The 22,274-nt window shown below is 36.6% G+C and overlaps 2 protein-coding genes across 6 annotated transcripts; both read right to left on the reverse strand.

Moving 5' to 3' along the window:
• Positions 1–2,215: 2,215 nt before the first annotated feature.
• On the reverse strand, positions 2,216–13,858 carry LOC141445493 (proton channel OtopLc-like). Of its 5 annotated transcripts, none has more exons than XM_074111332.1 (11): positions 13,724–13,858; positions 12,961–13,062; positions 11,306–11,449; positions 9,735–9,852; positions 9,557–9,641; positions 7,526–7,734; positions 5,828–6,244; positions 4,473–4,691; positions 3,418–3,641; positions 2,866–3,061; positions 2,216–2,452 (listed from the first exon to the last, which is right to left on the reverse strand). In XM_074111332.1, the coding sequence occupies exons 2-11, from the start codon at positions 13,050–13,052 to the stop codon at positions 2,273–2,275; spliced, it is 1,884 nt and encodes a 627-aa protein (XP_073967433.1). In that variant the 5' UTR covers positions 13,053–13,062; positions 13,724–13,858; the 3' UTR covers positions 2,216–2,272. The 5 variants fall into 5 exon arrangements, with proteins under 5 accessions (XP_073967433.1, XP_073967432.1, XP_073967431.1 ...); XM_074111331.1 differs by having other exon boundaries at positions 12,961–13,071; XM_074111330.1 differs by having other exon boundaries at positions 12,961–13,080.
• Positions 13,859–17,942: 4,084 nt separating this feature from the next.
• Positions 17,943–21,427, reverse strand: LOC141445494 (proton channel OtopLc-like). The gene is made up of 5 exons (XM_074111335.1): positions 21,302–21,427; positions 21,008–21,122; positions 20,778–20,932; positions 18,894–19,040; positions 17,943–18,385 (listed from the first exon to the last, which is right to left on the reverse strand). Exons 1-5 carry the CDS (start codon positions 21,338–21,340, stop codon positions 18,215–18,217), a joined length of 627 nt encoding a protein of 208 aa, XP_073967436.1. The 5' UTR covers positions 21,341–21,427; the 3' UTR covers positions 17,943–18,214.
• Positions 21,428–22,274: the final 847 nt, after the last annotated feature.

Below are 22,274 nucleotides of genomic sequence, written 5' to 3' on the forward strand. Positions count from 1 at the left end.
TGGTAGCGCCCTATACCGACTAAAAAACCACCTCGTTTCCTCTGCCTTCTTCCTCCCCATGGGGTCACCGTTAGGTATTTCATCACGGGGGAAGGGCTTAGCTGCTCAGCTGCTATTTACTCCTATGTATGTATGTATGTATGTATGTATGTGGGTATGTATGTCCATTTCTTTGGTCCTCGCTGCAGCCTAAACGGCTGGACGGATTGTAACATATGAGGTATCATTGGATTCGTCATGACTGTCGGAGTGACATAGGGTATATAATATTTCAATATGGCGTCTGCGAAAAAATATATGGCAAAGGAATAAAAAAAAAAACTTTTGTATTGTAACAATATGGGGATCAAATGAAAGCTAATAATTAGCATATTCTAAATATATATGGGTTATAATACTTTTATTCTACTATTTCCACAGAAATATCAAAAAAGTATAAAATAATAAACATTAAATTTAAAAAATTAAAAAACCCGACGGCCAAAACTAAAAGGAAGAAAATAAGCCTAATGGTCTAGAACTAAAATCTCTTAGTAATGGGTCCCGACTGTTGAACATTAAATTTTAATGTTCAACCCATTACTAAGAGATTTTAGTTCTAAACCACGAGACTTATTTTCTTCCTTTTAGTTTTTAAGGCAGTCGGGTTTTTTGATTTTTTAAATTTAATGTTTTTTATTAAATCCCTTTTTTACTGTGCCCAGTCTAAAAGTTACGACTGCAACAGGTACCAATTACATATTTAGCGAGGTTGCATACTACTTCGATAATTTAATAGGTACCTACTGGCCGTTTTGCTTTCAATGTGTGTTTTTTTTCTAAAAACGTCAAAACGCAACTGACAAACATACATTATATTTTGCAATTTTGCGGATTTGGGAACATTTCGTGACATACAACTTTCTTAATTTTTAATACCTTTTTGTTATGCTACGTTACTTTGTCACGAAGAAATGATTTCTATTTCTATTTTATATTGGATTTCGCACTGTCATCGTTCATCCACCATTACGTCTCATAATTCGTTTTCTAGAATTTTTTACCGTACAACGGCAAAACACTGGCAAAATTGTCCTTCAATGGACAGCGCCATATTTTTCTAAAAAAACAACAACAACAACAACATTATGTATTATGAGTGTAGAGTTAGAAATAAAGTAGATTTATTGACTTAGCAAAACACACGAATATCTTTTAAAATAATGAAGATATTCAATAATAAATGAAATTAACAAACTTAAAATGAAAAAAAAATTTTTTTTTGGGGTGTCTGAGGTATTGCAGTTATTTAATGAACACCTTGTATCTATGCCCCTGACTGTACCGTTCCTCCTACTCTCGTATAATAACATTTAGCGTCAGCGGGAGAGCAAGATACGAAGTTCGAATTTTGCACTTCGCAGTAATAGGCCTGCAGAGCTACTACGAAACTCGAAACTCGAAGTTCGTGTCGTGCGGTCCCTCTGACACTTTTACTATTTAATACGAGAGCGAGAGGGACGGTACGATACAAACTTCGTGTTTCGAGTTTCGTAGTAGCCCTGCTGTACACGAGCGAGTGACCTCTACACATTGACTTATATTCTACGATGCCTCTACATAACATTTTATACATCTAAAATTTTATAAACCATTATTAAGGTCTACGGTTAAAATATTTAAATCATGGGACTTGGATTAGGGATGTTGGTTCCATTAATTTTCACACTAATTACGAGTCCAAGTTAAGTCGGTGTTGTACACACGCGTTCATAATTGCGTAGTACATCGTATTTTTAACCCCCACCGAAAAAGAGGGGAGTTATGAGTTTCGACGCTATGTCTGTCTGTAGTATCGTAGTTCTCAACGTATGGACCGATTTCGATACGGTCTTTTTCCGCGAAAGCAAGTTTTCTTGCGGTTGTTCTTAACTATGTTTCAAAATCGGTTCAGCTGCTTTTGAGATATTGACTTTTGAAATTATAATGTTTGGGTTTTTTTAACTTCTCCAAATATGTAGTGAAGGACTTTAAATAAGCTTCATAATTTAATAACCGTTTACTTAAGTATACTGCTTTACTGTGCCTAATCTTGATTTGGTGGTTATGGGCCCGTGATGTTGGGTTTCTTTTTAAGCTTCGCAGCGTTAAATAAGAATCACAATCTGTAGGTATTTCATAGACATTTTAACACAATAAAATTAAATACTTATTAATTTTCATGAATTTGGGTAGGATATAATAGTGGTAATGGTTCAAGTAAAAGTCAGTGAAGTTGATGATTTTTACTATGCTACGTGGTAATTTTTAACTCAATATCGTCAATGTCAGTTTCTTGATACTCCTTCTTTCTTTTATAAGAGTTCTTCCAAATTTCATAGAAGCAAACAGTGGCTTGAAATCTGTAGCAGACCAGCAGCGGGACGGATACGTGTGTGATCAGAGTCCAAGCCCACACGCCAAAAAACTCCATCTAGATAAGTAAATAAAGAAATTAGGCAGAAAATACTTGAAACACTTGAAAGTAAATAGAATCAGACACGGAATAGTAGGATAAGTAGTGTTAATTTTATCGTTTTATTTAGTCTTCATTTCAATTAATCATTCGCTCCTCATTTGTTGCTGTGGGTGCGGAATATCTTTGCTTGCGCCACACCACACACTCAACGAGTGACTTATGTGAAGAAGTGACGCAAGGAAATAGAGACGTCGCGTAGCTACGTTGCTCGTCACCACGACCAGGTGTTCTCTCTCTCGTCGTAGCTGGCAAGAGAGACAGGGAAGGCTTGCGCGATAGTGCAGTGTGTGGCTGCTATATTTCACAATTAGGCAGTGCGATGAATAGATGGAGGAGCAGTGCGATTGTGTGGGGCACGGCACACGGACCTGTAGCGGATGGAACTCGGCCCGCGCGTTCTTTACTCGGTTGAGCAGCCACAGCGCGAAGTTGCCAACGAGTAAGAAGGTGACGAGTTGCCGGCCGGCGCGCTGACCGGTGTCAGCGCAGCGCCGCGACCACGCGTCCAGGACAAGCAGCGTCTGGCACGAGCTCTGGATCACGGCGCAGAGGGGCGAAATTATCCTGGACAAGGGAGTTAGGATAAAGTTAAGTATTGAATGAAACAAACGAGAGAGGTCCACAAGTGTCGATAACTTTGTCATAAAATTGAACTCGCAATATTTCAGTTGCGGATGCTTGGGTTAGTTCGGGTACTTACACGTGCATGTGTGTCTAGATATTTGCTTATTTACTTACGTTTGTTGATAAGGGAGAGAGAGTTGAGGGTCTATTGAAATTCTGCTAATGTAATACTCGAATGACCCCTAACTTTGAGACTAATAAAATTGTCCTTCTATGGACAGAGTCCTGAAAACTGACCAACGAGACTAACTAAATTCAACTTTTGAGATAAACCTCAGTAATAAATGATAATATACCTCGTTGCTCTCCTGCCCTCAGGGTACCGATGTATCAAGAAGCCAGCTCCGATGATCTGGAACAAGTAGTACAAGTACACGCCGCACTGTGTGACCAGGAGCAGCGCGTGCTCCAGCGGCATGGCGGCCACGGCGCGCCGGAGAGGCAGCGTGCGCATGCGACGGATGCACGCCGCCGAGCTTACCGCCATTAGGATGAAGAGGATTGTCTCCCAGACGTTGATCTGTGAAGAGGACGTTACGATTGAGGGGTCATTATTCGAGCGTTTTAACCGTTTCCCTTTCGTGGTCACATTTTTAGGGTTCCGGAGCCAAAATGGCAAAAACGGAACCCTTATAGTTTCGCCATGTCTGTCTGTCTGTCTGTCCGTCCGTCCGCGGCTTTGCCTACCTCCCATAGACGTAAAGTGGGGGTGATTTTTTTTCTCATTCAACCCTATAGTGTGTTCAGTGATTTGTATGCAAAATATTCAACTTTAAAGTGCAAATTTTCATTAAAATTGAGCGTCCACCCCTTTAAAATCTATACCGATGGGTGGAAAATTTTGAAAAAATTCAGGATGGCAGTAAGTATATCAAACTTTCAAGGAAAACTATAACGACTAAGTTTGCTTGAGAATTATTAGTAGTAAGAGTAAATATCAGCCTAAGGTATAAAATATACCTAAACTTGGAAGATTCCGTATAAAATACGAAATCCTTAGAAAAATATTACTTATTTTTTTCGTAATGGCTACGGAACCCTATTTTGGGCGTGTCCGACACGCTCTTGGCCGGTTTTTATTTGAATGAGCTGTAGAATTTGATGAAATTTTCGATTATTTTTACACGTCCTGTACTTACCTACTTCTATTAGATACCTAACCTAAAAACTATAACAGAATCTTCTACCATGCCAACAAAATACAAATGTGCCCACGTAAATCATACCTACGCTCGAATGTTTAGCTCTGATTTTTTTGGCAACAAGTTCCATCCTGGTACGTGATTGTATTTCCTCGACTGTATATCAATCAAATCCTATAGTAAAAGCCAAAATTGGTCGATTTCTTCACCTGTAGCAGAGCAAGCTCCACGTGTTGAGCGTTTTGGAACAGCCCATTAAACAGCATGAGACTGACGATGGTGCCCGCGAGCACCGCCACGCCCATAAACAGCCCCTTGTGCGCGCTGCCGCAGTCCACCGAGAAGTGGTTGGTCGACTTTACTCGCAGAATCGTTTGCTTCATGTCCCTGCTTAGTGTCGGATTAACCGACCACGATTTCAGTGATTTCTGGAAATAAAATTGTCGTATTCTAGATTTAGTTGCAATCTATTTGGAATCTGAAGGAGTAATTTTAGTTGCTTGAAGTTTCTATTAGCTAGGTAGAATTGACTTGGAATGGTCACATTTTGCGATAACGAGCAGTATTTTATCAGTTTTGATTTCTCTTTTTCACATCTCTCGTATTTTCACCTATGTTTCACCGAATGCCATGTTATTAAAACTGAACATGATAGCTTTCTAAGTGGCCAAGTGCCGTGTGAAGACAGCTATGAAACAAAAATAAGGGCTTGATAAGGAAAACCAAACCAGATCACTAGATGACCGTGGAAGTAGCAAGATATCATTATGAAACCTGGGAAATGTAAAAGTAGCTTAAGTTGTTTCATTTTTGAAACTTAAGACTTGGACTTAGGTCTTATTCAGAGTTCGTTTTTTTGATTCATTATTTTTCTCTATAATTAAATATTAAATAACACTCATTATTGAGTCAGAGTTCGCTGGAAATCTAATTCGTGCCCACTGACATGAGGTAACGATATCATGTGCACACAATGTAGGTAGGTACTAGTGATGTAACGAATATTCGCATTCGCATTATTTTTCCATATTCGCATTCGCAAATGTTCTGCGAATGTTTTGCGAATATGAATATCAGAAAAAAATACAATTATTACATAATAGTAGGTTAATAAAATCAAAATATGTTAATTTCTTTTGTTTTTTATACAACAAAAAATAAATTAACCTCGTATAATCATTTGGTATTATTTATTTATTTACTTTGCGATGCATTCGTATAAACTCGGTAATTCTCGTAACAAAATACAAACGGAACGCACTTCGTTCAAACGAGACTGCCATAGACAATTGGCGCCAGAACTAAAACTGAATATTCGCATTCGCATTCGCGAATGTTCATAAAATGACATTCGTTACATCACTAGTAGGTACAGTCGAGTTCATAAACTTGTAAGCTAAAATTTTATCTAAAATATCTGAACACGTTTCTACGCCGTTACCAATAGAGTCGTATTCGTATATTTTTGGTCAAATTTTTGTTGACAAGTTTATAAACTCAACCTACTCAACTGTACTACAACTGCGTCTTAAGCTTAATTAGTACCATATTTTAATACACCTACCGACCCAGGTACCGTGCATAGATCACTCCAAAATACAACAATAATCACAGAGCAGAGCAGGCTGTATTCGACTCCACAAGGCCTTAAATAAGGATTAAAATTCCGTATCAAAGGTGTTATCATATCGGAAACGTTGCACTGCCACGTTTCATTTTTCATCGTTACATTTGCAAATGTAGCGTTCGTTTTGAAATGTTGTTCTATAAAGGTGATATTGTCTACTTGATCAGCAATGACCAGCTTCGATGGTCCGTTGATATTAGCGTATCCGAGTAGCGCTGGCTGGTCATAGGCAACGGCAATTATATCGTCTCTAGTCTCTTGAATGACGACGTTTAGCCATTCACACACGTTCGTGGCAATTAGATGCATTAACCCGAATCTATCGAGCACTACGCCTCGCATTGGATCCAATATCTGAAAGAAAATAAGACGATTACTTTATTATGAAAAAAAAGAAAGAAAATATTTATTCGTGACACGATTACACAAAATACATTATAATAAAACTAAAAAATTACGTATCACGATCACGAAATGGTCCCAAATGAAGATGATGAATGATGTTGGAATAATCTGGCCGTAAGATCTTTCGAATTCTAAACTTAACACGGTTCTTAGTATTATCTATGGTAGACAACTCGAAAAAAATGACAATCAGGAGAGCTACCAAGAAATTCGAAAATCGAAGTTCATATCGTTTTCCTGACGCTAATATTATTTAATACGAGAGTCAGAGGGACGGTAAGCACGATTTTCGAATTTTGTAGTAGCCCCCGATTCGCGGGTAGCCATATTTTATTCAGTTGTTTTCTTAGCGTCTTGTTTTTGCTGAGCTGTGAAGTGTTTGGACACAAAATAATTTAAATTTTTGCATTTTTCCTCGCAATGTGATGAAAATCATTGTGTGTACTCGTATCACGGGCCGTAAGGGGATTACAAACTCGGGTCATTAAAAGCCCTCCGCCTTCGGTGTCGGGCTTCTAATAGACTCTCGTTAGTAATACCCTTCTTACGCCCCTTAATGCACAATGTACTATTCCTATCGTCACGTCGCAGTTGCAGCATCGATATGTTCAGTGTGCAAAGCAAACACGGAAACTGTTACAATTATTGCACACGTATTTTTCAAAAGGACTTTTTGCGATTTCTGTGACATTTCGAAATCTAATCTAAAATCAAAGACGTAGAGTTCAAATCAAATATTTCCTCCAGATGGTACCTAATAAACTCTTCTGAAGACATTTCTCATTCATGTGACAGCTGCTTGCCTTAAGTGTTAACACTGCTAGAGCATCTGTATTTAGTGTGCATAAAATATCGAAAACGTGATTTCCCCATTAGGGTGGCATTTGTACCTATTGAATGAACGAAAGCAATACTGTTAACACCTTTAAAAGTTGACTCATTTTAAAAACATGTAGAATAATGTATGATGATATAGGTACCTACCTAAGTGTTTGCCCAGTTTTGTGGACATGTCTGAATAATAAAAATGATATAGGTAGTTCATCTTATACTTAATAGAATATGAGAAATCTGTATCCACCTAATTGTAACTCTTATTTGATTGTAGATAAATTCAGTAACCCATTTGTCTATCAATTAAACCGAGAGAATCTTCATCACACGCTGAGCTGAGAGAGAGCTGAGTATAGGTAGGTACCTATAACTCTTAGTTTGTGGGTATATCCTTACGTCAGTATAGGAGAATATAAACACAGTCTGCGCCACCATGAACAGGATCCGCATAGTTGGCTTGATGGCGACGATCAGCAACTGGCAGTCCCCGGAGAGGTCGAAGTAGCCGCCGAATTGCAGGAACGAGTAGATGATGGAGCCCACGCTGAACCCCGCCACCCCCATGTGGAGGTACAAGCTGCCATAGCGGGTACGAGGCGCGTTCACTGTAATAATAAAAAAATCAAACTTCTTGCTTCATCCACAATTAAGTTATAAAAGAATGATATGGTCGTGCTCAACTTGAGGGGGACCATCAGAACTTGGATGCCATTCTCGTTCAAATTACAACCTAAGACTATTCTAACAAGCCCCGACACTAGGTTACGTTGGTCTTGGAGTAAAGTGTCTTCAGGCTCCATCATTAGATCCGTTTGATGGTAGTAAATTATGTGTTGGCACTTGTCTGGTCTGTTATGTATTTGCCAAGTTAATCAATACCACAATGACAAGTGGATGAAAATAAAGTTCAAAGATTCCATTAAATTCATCGAAGCTAAAAGCGTGTTGAAATAGGTATTAAAAACATAATAAAATAGAAAAGAGTTTACCCAAGTAAGTATTTACCCAAAACACGTATCTTCACTAATTGAGTTTTTTTTTGTACGTATGCATGTGCGTGATAGACATTAGATTTTTTCTAAAAATAATATGCTTTCTTGAGTTTCGCGACGGTTTATTCTCAATCTCAACAGAGCTCTTTTCAGAACCAGCAATAGAATTTTTGACGTTCGTAAGTCGTTGATACCTCTAGCACAAATTTAACAGATATTTTGACTAGTGTTTATTAATAATTGCGTCTTACTAGTAAGTAATCCGTCACGTATATGTAAAATAAACATAGTGCAATCACATAGCTTGTAAGCGTCGGATAAATGAAGCTCTCTTTTTTACGCGCGACGGCGTGATCGCCGAGTAGGTACCTACCACAAGTTTTGTTCATGAAAAGAGGAAATTTTTTCCAACCTGATTGTATTTTCTATTCTCGTTTTTTCTTTTTACCTCAGATCATTGTAATTTCTGAACCGATTAGAAAAAGTTTTTATTTTTATTTGAACAGGTAGGTACTAATACGTTCAGATTCCGTAGATTATAAATTTTATCCAAATTGGTAAGTACGGCAATTATAATTTTGCAGTCAATCACAGTGTTTCTGTTTCTAGAAAAATAAGCTTTTTTAAATAAATTCTAAGTAAATGTTGTGATTTCAGGTATATGTAGAAAACTACGAATTAAAACAGGAATCTATAACATCATCATCACTGACATAATCATATCAAATTTGCGTTTGTGACTTCTAAACAAACGACTGTCTTACAACTTTATTTTCAAAGGAAACACATAGATAGGTACTATTAGGGATTAATGGGCGAACTTTTGCATATACAAAAAAATCGTGGTACTACAAAATACTTAGGTACTTAATACAAAAATGTTTTTGCGGTTACACTATTAGTGTTTTAAAACATTAAGTATGTACATGGGAATTCTGTGCATTGAAATTACTTACAAAGTGACAGCAACGGTTTCATGCCAACGATAGATTTTGGGTTTCTAGTTGACACATTATGTAACATAATAGAGGCCTCATTTGCATAATAATTATACAAATTTAGCAGCACTCTGGGTTTGAACAGAGGCTTATGAGCCACGTCAGTAGCGGTGATTAGGTTGCCTCTAATTATACGACATGTTACAGTTTAAAGAGCTAAATAGACATACGAACAAGTTTGCGTACTTGTTAGCTCGGCAGGGTATTTTTGGATTACTCGCAGTAGTTCCTTTAATTCCTTCCATAATAAAAAATCTTCTTTTTTTGTACTGCCAAAGGAACTACTACGAATAAACCGTTTTAACGCTCGTATGCCAAGTAAGTTTGTGAACTCGAACGAGCAACACACAAGCGGAAGACTCGCCGAGCCACAAGTGTGAACTTACTTGTAAGTCTATCTGGCACAGCACATTACAGACATTGTTTATAGTTCTCACCATTTGCTCTTCTCGCGACCCTTAGATGATTAAAAGTGTATGCCAGAAACATAATGCTGACTATATATAAATATATTGTGAAGATCTGAAAGCAAAAGGAATAAACTACAATGTACCTATTTTTGTCTATGTATTTACAGCTTGTAAAGAGATATAAAAAAATCGCTAACACACTTACGTCAGACGTGAAATTTGTATAAACTTCATTTTGAATAGTGCTCGTGATGGGAAAAGCTACCCCTAGAACTATTAATAGCTTTGCATAAAACGCTGACAGGACCACAGTCATTGATTCACTAAAACAAAATGATACATTGCTTCAATTAACGAAATAATACGAGCATGTAACACAAACACTAATTAAAATTAGTTAGAAATGCTTACTGGTTGAATTAAATAAAATTAATTGATGAAGAGCTGATAAATATTAAGCTTGCATGACAATTTATAATTATTAACTATGCAACTAGAAATTTATAAATTATGCAACTAGAAATTTAGTATATTATTGCAGTGGATGTGTGTTGTTTAAAATTACCCCACTGTAGAGTGAGACTAGGACTTTATGTGACCTTTTGGGAGTCGTTGGTTAGAGCAGCAGCAGTGTGTACGGTGGGTGATCTTAATAAAAACATTTAAAACAAACAAAGAAAAAGAGAGACAGAAAAGAAAGAAGTATTTTATGGTCCCAAAAAAAAACAATTAAAAACGGATAGGTATAAAACCTAACAATAAAACCGGCCAACAGCGTGTCGGACACGCCCAAATTAGGGTTCCGTAGCGATTACGAAAAAATCAAGTAATATTTTTCTAAGGATTTCGTATTTCATACGGAATCTTCCAAGTTTAGGTATATTTTATACCTTAAACTGCTATTTACTCATAAACTACTAATAATTCTCAAGCAAACTTAGCCGTTGTAGTTTTCCTTGAAAGTTTGATATACTTACTTACAACCATCCTGAATTTTTAAAAAAATTTCCACCCACCGGTTTAGATTTTGAGGGGGGGGGGGGGACGCTTGATTTTAATGAATTGCACTTTAAAGTTGAATATTTTGCAAACAAATCACTGCATCGAAAAACCGTCTTAGCAAACCCCTAATGGTTTTAAAATACCTATCCAACGATACCCCATACTATAGGGTTGGATGAGAAAAAAAAATCACCCTCAGTTTACGTCTATGGGAGGTACCTACCCTAAAAAATTAAAAAAAAAAAATACCATTTTGTCGGCATAGTTTACTAATATATCCGTGCAAAATTACAGCTTTCTAGCATTGATAGTCCCTGAGCAAAGCCGCGGACGGACGGACAGACAGGCAGACAGACAGACATGGCGAAACTATAAGGGTTCCGTTTTTGCTATTTTGGCTCCGGAACCCTAAAAAAGAATTTTGTATGGAAAAAGGAGTGGACTTTTCATTAACAATAACATATTATTTATGTGACTGACTAACAATGCACAGCCTAAACAACTGTGGCCAGAAATTATAAATTAGGCAGATTAAGTATATCTTCACTATACAAGGTATGAAGATACTAAATTAAATCAGAGTTGTTAATGGGCGGGGTGTGATCTCTTACCATCAGGAGACCCCCTTGCTCGTTTGCCATCCATTCAAATAAAAAAATAAATAAATAAATAAAAAATCTTAAATATCAAAGTAGAGAAATTCAGAATTTCCTGCTGGATAAAGGACTAGCTATTTTATTGTATCCCGGGAACGAAGCCACGGGCTTGACATACTCGCCATGTGAAAGTTGTACGCGCGGTGGCGGCGGCAGCGGGTCAGCACTGGAGGTGTGACTGGGCGGCAGCGGGTCAGCACTGGAGCTGTGACTGCAGGGCGCCACCACGCTTAGCCTCGGCAGCGAGTGCGGCGGATGCTCTCTGAAAAGCCCGGCGCATGAGTAGCTATTACAGCCCGTTCAGACTGGCGGGAACCACGCGGTTTCAGAATCGTGCGATTTCCGCGCGTTTTGGAATGCAAAAATGTGTTCTATTCAGACACCGGCTGTAGTTAGCGATTAGTGTAGCGTGCGAAGTAGTATGTTTCAAGATGGACCTCGAAGAGGAAACATATGTCTATGATTAATTAAAATGAAGATAAGTTAATGTTAAAAAAATAATTTAAATACAAGCTTTTTTCCGACTGTACTTTTTAGTGACTATACTGGCATTGTCATCTAAATTACATATCCGTACCAAAGTTCAAGTCGGTACTATTAACCATTGAGGAGTTCCTCCTGCGGAGACGATCCTGGCAGGACCACCAAGTTGTCACTACCAGATTAATGTATTGTCACCAAATTTACATAAGTATGCCTAACCTAATTTCAAATCGATCGGACCACTGAAAGTAGATCAAATTTAGCTTCCAAGATTTGACCCCAACAAACAAACCAATAAATAAATAAGTTTTTGATAAAAAAACATTTTTGATACAAGCTTTGTTTGCTGACTGTACTTGTATTGTCACCTAAACTAAATTTTTGGATACCAAATTTCAAGTCGATGCCATTAACCGTTGAAGAGTTCCGTCCTGTGGAGACGATCCTGGCAGGACTACCAGAATGTACTATCAGATTATTGTATTGTCACCAGTACCTAAGTTTACCAAATTTCAAGTCGATTGGACTACTGGAAGTGGGTCAAATTTAACTTGAAAGATTTGACCCAAATATATAAACAAACGAACGGGCAAGTTAAATAAAAGCTTGTAACAAATAGGGCAAGCTAAAGAAAACTTTTAAAAACACGAAAAATACGCTACTGGGTGTTCCGGAAACGTGAGTATGACCAGCCCTATGCCCTCAGTATTTGATAATGGATCGTTCACAATTCACAATCACATATAAGTAAACCCCACGCGTTTAATGGCAGAGTGACCATGCATTTATTAAATATATAATGTAATACTTTTTATTTTAACATAAAAATAATGTTAATCTCACTAGTATCAGTACGATATAATTCTATGTGGAAGTTATCTTAACTAATTGAATGCGGTAGGGTTGGTTCATCCGATATGGTTTACTACTTGTTTAGATCACCCGAAATGTAGAAAAATAAGGATTTGAAATCGTTAACCTACTAATTTATAGATAGTTGTAATTAAATAAGCACTTATCGAGATCAAAATAATGTAATCGTCCTGTTTCCATAGCTCAAATAATTTATAATTTGGTTAAACAGTGTCTGTCATACCATTTGTACTGGAAAATTATGTACTAAAACTTTTAACCGGTTGGCTTTTGGTTAAGTTACAAATTTTAGGCCTTATCAGTTTATTTGACGCCGAAGCTTCTAATTTGTCGACACGAGTACCGCGTTGCATGGAAAGCAAGTTGTTTTGTTTGTTAATGCTTAATAGTGGATTTAATGAGGCGCCTCGGACTCACCTTTCATCCTCAGGCACGGCCAGGAGCGGCTCGGGCCTCTCCCGCCACTCTTTAGCTGCATTTTGATTGGATTTATCTTTATTTTTTGCCATAGAGCGCTTCCTGAGAGAGCTAAAGCGTCTACTCACGGTTTGAATTTGCATTTTATAAGTCGAAGCCGAGATACACCTTTGATCATGGCTCTATTTTAAATTGCGGTTATTTCATGACATTTGACTGATTGAAAGTTGCGTCAATCTGACCGAAAGTTGCAGAAAATTGAATCAACTCAATTACTTGTTCTAGGGATAAACTGTTCAACATAATAAATAAATATTATATATACTTATTATATATTACTATATTCTTACAAATAAAGTTAATTTGAAAATGAATAAATAAATAATGAGCATGCAATCTTTAAGCTTAATTTATCGATTATTGAAACCAACTATTTACACATGTCTTAAAAATATTAAATATTCCAGCAATGGTTGGGTTGCACGATTGACTTGGCTTAAACATGACTATAAATATTTGTATTTTTAAAAAAAAAATTGTATATCTAATGTTTCCATAACTATGTATATATGTATAGGTACATATACAAAATCTATGGCGTCAAAAGAACGATTTCATCTTGAATCAAAATTTCCGATGAAAAACTTCTACAGCGAAATATCACGTATCAATTTTAAGACACCTTATAAAGTTCAAGTTGTATAGTTTACATTGCATTCGACTCTGAACAACAGGAAACTAAAGTTTTAATGCAAAATCAAACCGTGAGTAGACGCGTTTAATGTTTATCGCATCCGGATCACACGTTCACGACTGCACCACGTTTAAAAGGATTTTAATAACTCCGAGTTAAGATAAAATGCTTCTGACGTTGACCGAGGGCGCGTCGGACACTTCTCGGCTGACCACTGCGAGTGACTACTGTCCCTGTACCACATTAACAGCATGTAAGTCAATAAGTCCGATTTTAACAAGCTGCAGCTAAACATGTTTTCAAATGACTGTTACATGTTATGAAAAGGATTTACAACGTAATAGGAATATATCATACGAATTAATTACACTAGTAACTATGCCTATAATTAAATGTAAAAAGATTAAAGTACTGATGAAATAGGGTTTTTAATTAATGTACCTAATTACCGTATTTTAAAAGGAAATCCAGCTAAATTCGTATCGGGCCACGTGCAGTGTAGGGTACGGCAAATTGCGAGAACTAATGCTGAGGTAATATAATACTAAGCTAAGTTTATGACAATACTAAGTTTTGATTGACTATTGTTAATTAATTTGTTCTGTTCTACAATAAGCGTTTTATATTGGGAACTTCACACACATGATCGAATTGCTTTGCAGATAAGTACAGGATTTCTCACGATTTACATAAGCCCTAACATTTTGAGAGGAAGCCTGTATCAAGCAGAGGGACGTATAAGTATATAAGTACTGAAGATAATAATGATGGTGATGATGAACAATAATGACGAGTCTATGTAGATTTCTATTAAATCGTTTTTTCAAATTACGCGCAAGATAAGACACAATACGCTAAGCATCGCTAGTAGAGTCATGTAGGGTAAACGTACGCAGTAGGTACGTTTGCCTTGCCTCACATGACTCTACCATACGTATTTATGTTTTTAACCAAGCAGAAAACGACATTACCGGGCTTAACTCTAGATAAACCTCTCTACTTTTAGCCCCACCTGTATAATTTAGAATTCGCAGTGGCTAGAAGATGTTGTCCTTACGGGTAATTAGCGTCACCGGTGTCACTTTCAGAGTCCTCCTAACGAGCCGCACGCTCCCCACTCCCCCTGGCTGCACCCACAGAATTAACTATAAGAGGAACAGAGATGTCACGTAAGCCAAAAGTGCGAGGCACCTACCTGGCTACAAACCAAATATTTATTCTTCCGGCTCACTGCTGAAGCCTGATCGCTGCTTTTGTTAAATGCTCAGAAAATGTTCAATAGCGGAGTTTGGGCCTCAAAAAGTAGTAGGCTTTTTAGTAAAATCTATGAAAACACTAAAAACACACGGAAATGAATTAGCAAGAGAGGCGAAACGTGACAACATCTGTATCGTATCGTCGGGGACGATAACATTTCCATTTCTTTACTAGTTCTGTGGTTGCATGCTGCATTTACTGTCGTATTTAAAAATAGGCTTAGGGAAAAAAATAATGTGTGCAGTGTACCGGTAAGTTCATTGCCGAGAAGGTGGATGAGGGATTATCCGGATTTAATTTATAAAAGGAGGATGGTTATGGAAAATTGGAGCATGGGGTGGTGTGTTAGCTCCGTAACTACTTATAGGCACCCAGTTTATACCCGTACTTTAGGTAAGTACGCAAAGATAGCGATAGGTGCATTTAAATCATTAGTAAAGATCTTAAATTATTTTAATGAAAGTACAATTCACATGCATATAATGTAAATAAATATAGATAAATATCATGAGAATAGACAACAATTGACCTAGGTCAAAGTTTGTTCTATGGATACTAGGCATCGGATAAACATACTTAAAATACGAAGGAGAATAGAATAAACTGAGGGAGAATGTGTTTCACTGAAAGCCACCGTTTTTTTTTACTTTCGAATTTCGCAAAACTTAGAGCTGGTCTAAGAGCGTATTTTAGTTTTTCATTATTGTTCCTGGCGTTAATTTCTAAGGGGCTGTTTCACCATCCATTAATTAGTGTTAACTGGCGGTTAGGTGTGATGCCGTCTCTATTTGTTTTGTTCGAATAGACGGAGACGGCATCACATTTAACCGTCGGTTAACGCTAATCAATGGATGGTGAAACAGCCCCTAAGACTTGCATTATTTTTATATGTATTTCTACGTATTCTTCAATGACGTCTTCCATATTGCTTTTGTGCACGTGTAATGCAATCTTCGTTTTACTTTTTCGCGGGGCAATTCTTTAATATTATCTACATTTTCCATGTTTACGTTGCATTTTCGGCTACAATAAAGCGTTGTCACAGTTTTTATCTAAACTTGACTAGTATCTTAGAGTCCTTATCTCTAGGATTAGGCTTCAGAGTGATATATCAGTGACGTCCTCGATCATCACTGAGATCTGACGTCAACTAGTAACGCATCTAATTACTGTTATTACTTAGTTGTATTATTATGATTTTGCATCGAGAAAAACTTAACGTTTTTTTTATTGCATAAATTGTACCCTCTTATACCTAACACAGAACAAGTTTTCAAAGCAATTTTTTGCCTTATCACAGTTGCCACGATCTTCTCGAAGCCCGGAGGTTACAATGACTTTGTCATAACCAATGTTTAATCGTGAGTTTGTTCACCTGTTCAGTTTAGTAGAATTATTCGAGTGCGTCTATTCAGTGAACGCATTCGCCTACGTAGGTACATCAGAACTCCAAAAAGTAGAGGCTGGAACGTGTTTGTTCTTTATTTGTCTCATTGTAACTTGCATACCTATACATAAGCATAGACAACGACGTACTGAACTGAGTGACAAATTAATACTCGTATATGCCGATCTTAATAATTTTGCTCAGTAGTTCAAAGTTAGCCAGATACAAATAATAACATAGCGACAGTAGAAACTTTCATTCAGTTCTGGCTTTATCGCTGTTACTGCTGTATTATGTTTCAGCTTATGTAGGAAGTCTATTTATCGACAGTGTACTAGTCTGTTATAGCTAAAATTCAAAGCCAGACGAATTTCATGAAATTAGTAAATTATCTGTAAGCGTTATGAATTGTCATATTTATTGGGTCATGCATGAAAGGTACATAATGGAAATAATTATCAGTGCCGTGGAGTTAATGCAAACAGTTAGCCGGGCATTGTGGGCTGGCGGGCCGTGACAAAGGGCGTCCGATGCGTTAATTGAAGCTCATGGCTAGCGCAATGTGCGAGACTTGTTTGTCGCGGTCAACCTACCTCGTTTCAGAGATAAATAAATAAAATATAGTGAAAATTTTTACGTCGATTGATTTTTAGTACTAAGGGTGGGTAATGAACATGTGCAAAACGTATCTACAAATTTGATTAGGTACTTACATAAAATTCTTTCAAGGTTTCTTCTCAATAAATGTTTTTATGTGCTCATGTAGGTATGCAATGCAATGCATAATGTCCTTGTAAAAGTACAACTTGAATCGATATAAGAGTGAAGACCAAAAATTTGCACACCGTTGAAGCTGCGTTAGCAGGTGGTTATAATTTCCATTAACTTTTTCCATTGTGACACGAAAACTAATTCATTAATAATTAATTAATCACACTCGCAGTCACAATGGAAAAAGTTAACTGTGTGCAACTTTTTGGTCTTCACCCATAATCGTATTTTTTATATGTAGAAAATTAGAAATAGGCTAACACAATCACGTCGGATGGTAAGCGAAGATGTGAATTAAGATGGAGCACGCTCGCCTAATAAACTTTCGACTAAGTAAGTGCGCGCCTGCTAGAACTATGGAATTTTCCAGAAACAAAATAGCCTGTCTTTCCTGGTTTCAAACTATTTCCATACCAAATGTCATCTAAATCGGTTTAGCGGTTGAAGTGTGAAGATGTAACAGACAGACAGATAACGTTATGATATTAATATGGATATCCCAACATGTAAATTAAACGTTTTTATTTAGCAGCACCTGTTCAAAGAAGAAATCGATCTCGTTACCTTATTCTTTAGTCTGATAAACCAGAAATTAGATTATTAAATTGTGGATGTTCTATACCAAGTCAGATATCTGCACCAACTGATTTATAAACATTCAAGTTTACCGTCCCTTAAAATCATCTACCTAAGTGTTGACTTTAGAGCAATATCACGACACTTTATTTGCTTAGCTGATCAGTTAAAAACCTTAATTCTAATGGAAGAGTTTAGGTGGAAATAAAACAAAGCCGACACTTTTAAAGGCTCCTTTATTTTCTAAACATTGTACCACAATAATTGATCTTGGTCTTTTGCTTTCGTTTCTGCTTCCTCTATCAAACGAGATGTCATAGTACCTAAATATGGCTTAGGTATTCAAAACTTGTATTTTTCTTGAATATCCTAAAATTAAATCGATTATCTTTTCTACATATATATATAATTAGGCCTACTTACATTGTGCCGTTCAATCGGCATAAAAACTTTTTGCATTTCACGTTTAACAACTACTTAACGTAAACAAACGTTTAGTTAAGTTAAGAACAAAGTGAACAATATAAATTCCTGAATTTTAAATGCTATTATGTTTCCCGTTTCTGATGTTACGCTATGTATAAGGGTTTATTCTTGAAGCAGTTCTTCCAAATCTCGAAGAGGCAGATCGTGGAGTGGAATCGGTAGAAGATAGCTAGGGGCATTGAGACGTGGGTGATGATCGTCCAAGCCCAGGGGCCGTAGAACTCCAAATGAGCTGGCCTGAACTCGGCTCGATTCTAGAAGAAAAAACATGATACAGATTATATTTTTTTATGTAATTCTCAAATCTAACTAATACTACCTAGAGCATTGAATCAAATTCTTGTAAGAATTCATTGAAACCAAGCAAAATAATAAGGTGGTTTTGTAGTATCTTGTAGTAACTATTTAAACTCCAAAATTAAACATATATGAAAGTTATAAGAAGCATCAATGGAACAATAAAATGGATAAAAGTATTTTTCTTAGAATGGTAGGTTGGATGAATGAAAAGTAGAGAGTTATACTATAAGGTTTCTTCTAATTATTACGGAATATTTATACATTTCCGTAAGTATTCGGCATTGTAAAGTAATGAGCTTAATATTTTTGTGGGGATATAGGTAGGTACCTTACATGTACCCATATCCCCACAATGTCCCTTATGTAGTTTATTAACGTTTTCCAAAAGAGTACATAGGCTTCAAAGTCGAATCCAATCCCAAATTTAAATATTATTTTTGAATTATTGCTTTTAATAGAGACCTTTTCTAGGGTGTTGATAGCCCACATGGCCATGTTGGCGACAAGTAGGAACGTCACGAGCTGCCGGCCTGGTTTATCGCGCCGCTGCTCTGAAGTGCTGCTGCGTCGCCACCAAGCGTCAATTATGAACAACGATTGGAGTATTGTCTGCAATATTGGAATAAGAAGAAGAAGCATGAATACTTATTATACACTAGCTTTTGCCCGCGACTTCGTCCGCGTGGAATAGTAACTTTGGAAAGTATTTAATTTATTTAGGGTACCTATTCTGCCAATAATAGCACATAGAAACTTCTACGGTTTACTGAAAATAACCTATTTTAATACATTGCTTTATATCTAAACTATTTTTTTTTGTTCTTCCATTCTTTGGTAAAACATAAGTATTCTACCCTGCCAACACAAAAGACTAATTCTTCATAGTGAGCTCTTGACATCTTACGTCCTGTATTGTAAGTTAGGAGGGTAGGATTATTATTAAGACGGCATTCTTACTAAGCATTGCTACACATATTTCTATACTTATAGTAAATTTGTTTGGAATTCCTTACGAACTTTCATCCGCATATTTTCAAGTAGGTATGAAAAATGACGAAATTTGAAAAGAGCCGGAACAAATGTTTTTTAGGGTCCGTACCTCAAAAGGAAAAAAATGGAACTCTTATAGGATGACTTTGCTGTCCGTCCGTCCGTCTGTCTGTCAAGACCCTTTATCCCGTAAACATAGTTATAGGGTACTTTCGGCTGTCCTAGAAACTTGAAATTTTGTATAAGGAAGCTCTTATAGCAAATTTATTCCCTTTATAGCAAAAATAACTAAGTAAAATCTGAAAATCATAATTTTTCATGTCTGACTGTCTATGTTAATAAGCCATGTAAAATCCCATAGCGTACATTTTGCTTATGAGCTTGGCTCTGCTAACACTTGATATTCATAAATACCTATGCACGGAACCCTTGACGCGCGAGTTCGAGTCGATTTTAACCGGTTAAGAAGAGAAGAATTTAAAAAAACGCTCGAACAATTATTTATCTCTTATCACGTGCCCAAATACCAAGTTTCATAAAGAACATCGATTTATCTTCGATAATGACGACCTTCCATATGAGCTTTCATCCCCTATTTCATCCCCATTTATCCCCTCACAGGTCGAATTTTCAAAAAAGCTAAAACACATACCGACTTATTTCTTATTAAGTGCCTAAATGCCAAGTTTCATGGTTTTATTTCCAACAGCGACGAACTTCCACCATATAAACTTTCACCCCCTATTTCAACCCCTTAAAGCCTTTTTTTCGCGATAAAAGATAGCCTATGTTCTTTCCCATGGTCTATTCTATCTTTGTACCAAATTTCATCCAAATCGGTTCAGCGGTTTTTGCGTGAAAGCGTAACAGACAGACAGACAGACAGACAGAGTTACTTTCGCATTTATAATATTAAGTATGGATAGTATGGATGAGTGTTTTTATTTAATTTAACATTATGACGTAAAATTTTATGACTAACTTATCAGGTGACTATCAATCATTATCACCTGCGAAAAAAGACCTTACAACAGTTATTATAAACTAGTTTATTGCCTTTAATATTATGGAATGGTATACTATATGGATATCGAATGTTTAAACTAACCAATTTTATGACTTACAATAATTATGACCTGCGAAAATCGGAACTTCACTTTATACTGTTTAATGTTATGACTTAAGATAATATGACTTCCAAAAATTATGATGAATAACGTTATGGATTGTTTAAATCGGAGTTAAAATTTTATGGGAAACAATAGAGACCCAATTTCATCAAGTGGAAAGGAGGCAAATAGTTATTTTAGTAGTTTCGGTACTTTTAGTTTCTAGAGGAACTCGATATACTCGTACCTGGTTTAGTGATAAGAATTCTGAAAAAAATCCAGTAAGGCCGGCGCTAGTGTCGCTCGATAGAGTGTGGTGGCATCCGATCAGACTGAACATACAGTATACAAACATCCCGGATTGAGCCAGAATCAGGAGTGAAGTGTCCAGTTGCAATACAGCTGAAAAAAAAACTCAAATTAGTAAGTAGCTTTAATAATAATTGGATTGGATTCAAACATAATGCGGTACTATACCTTGAGACTTTCTTTTGTACGGCAGTACTCTCATTTGTTTTATCGCTGCACAACAAGCAGCTATCGTCAATGTATACAGGATCAACTCGCATATATTCACTTGGAATATGGCATCCTGTAAAATTAATGGTAAAATTTATTAAAACCTTTCTTTATAAACATTGCAAAACAAAATGTTAGTTGTCAAGTAACAGCCATTTGAATTGATATGGCTGATCATAAAATAACGGACAAGACAGATTAACAACTTTCGGAACTGTCCTTGAAATATTAAACAAAACATGGTACACTTACATTGATTGTAGCAGGATTACTCGAGAGCACAAAGAACATGATGAGTGATATGATGGTGACCACGATGACGAGAATGCCGGAGAAGAGACCGCGGTGTGCGTGCGAGCAGTCCACGGAGAAGTGGTGAAGGGCGCGCGGCTGCCGTACGGAGAACCCACACCCAACATGCCAGCTGAAAGGTTGAATTTCATTACCGTTAAGTTTAACATCAATTCTGCGGCTTAACGTTAACGTTTAAAGTTAAGTTTTAATTTTCTTGAACTTGGAGAACTTGTGTCTAAGGTACAATATTACATATGTTTTTGAGTATGTATTTATCTATATAAGTATTTTATCCGTTGCCTAGTATCCATAGTACAAGCTTTGCTTAGTTTGGGACTAGGTCAACTGGTGTCAAGTGTCCCGTGATATTATTTATTTATTTTATTTATTAAAAATCATTAGAAGGCGCAAAATATTCGGAATACCTATACATTTAGATAGACTAAATGCAAAAGTTTCTTTAATTTTATAATCGTTTAAAACCGATTTATTCAACATTCGACGCCGAAGCACTATATACTTGGCTATTATAGCAGGTTTATAGAAGAAAATAAGCTGTTTAAAATTACCAAATTGTTGAAGAATTTTTTCGGGAGTGACTGAATTGTTTCTCGATTTATTTTTGGCGAAGTGAAACTTTTTCTCGAAATCTTCAGGAGTGCATTTGACCTGAAAAAAAAAACAGGTTTACCTGAATATTAAATCATCTTAATTATTATTATTTATTTTATAGTCATTATCATGTTATAACTGATACAAATTCCTAGTCGTAAGTTCAAAAAAAATCCGGCCAAGGAAAAAATTGAGACCATTTTCTGTTTCCTCAAAACCGATTAACCCAAGCTGGCTTATGACAGTTTTATGATTTTGACGTAGCTACAGAGCTGAGAACATAGAACTGAACATACATATATGACGGTTTAAAACATGA

This window comes from Choristoneura fumiferana, chromosome 2 (genome assembly GCF_025370935.1).
Source record: "Choristoneura fumiferana chromosome 2, NRCan_CFum_1, whole genome shotgun sequence".
Classification (NCBI taxonomy): domain Eukaryota; kingdom Metazoa; phylum Arthropoda; class Insecta; order Lepidoptera; family Tortricidae; genus Choristoneura; species Choristoneura fumiferana.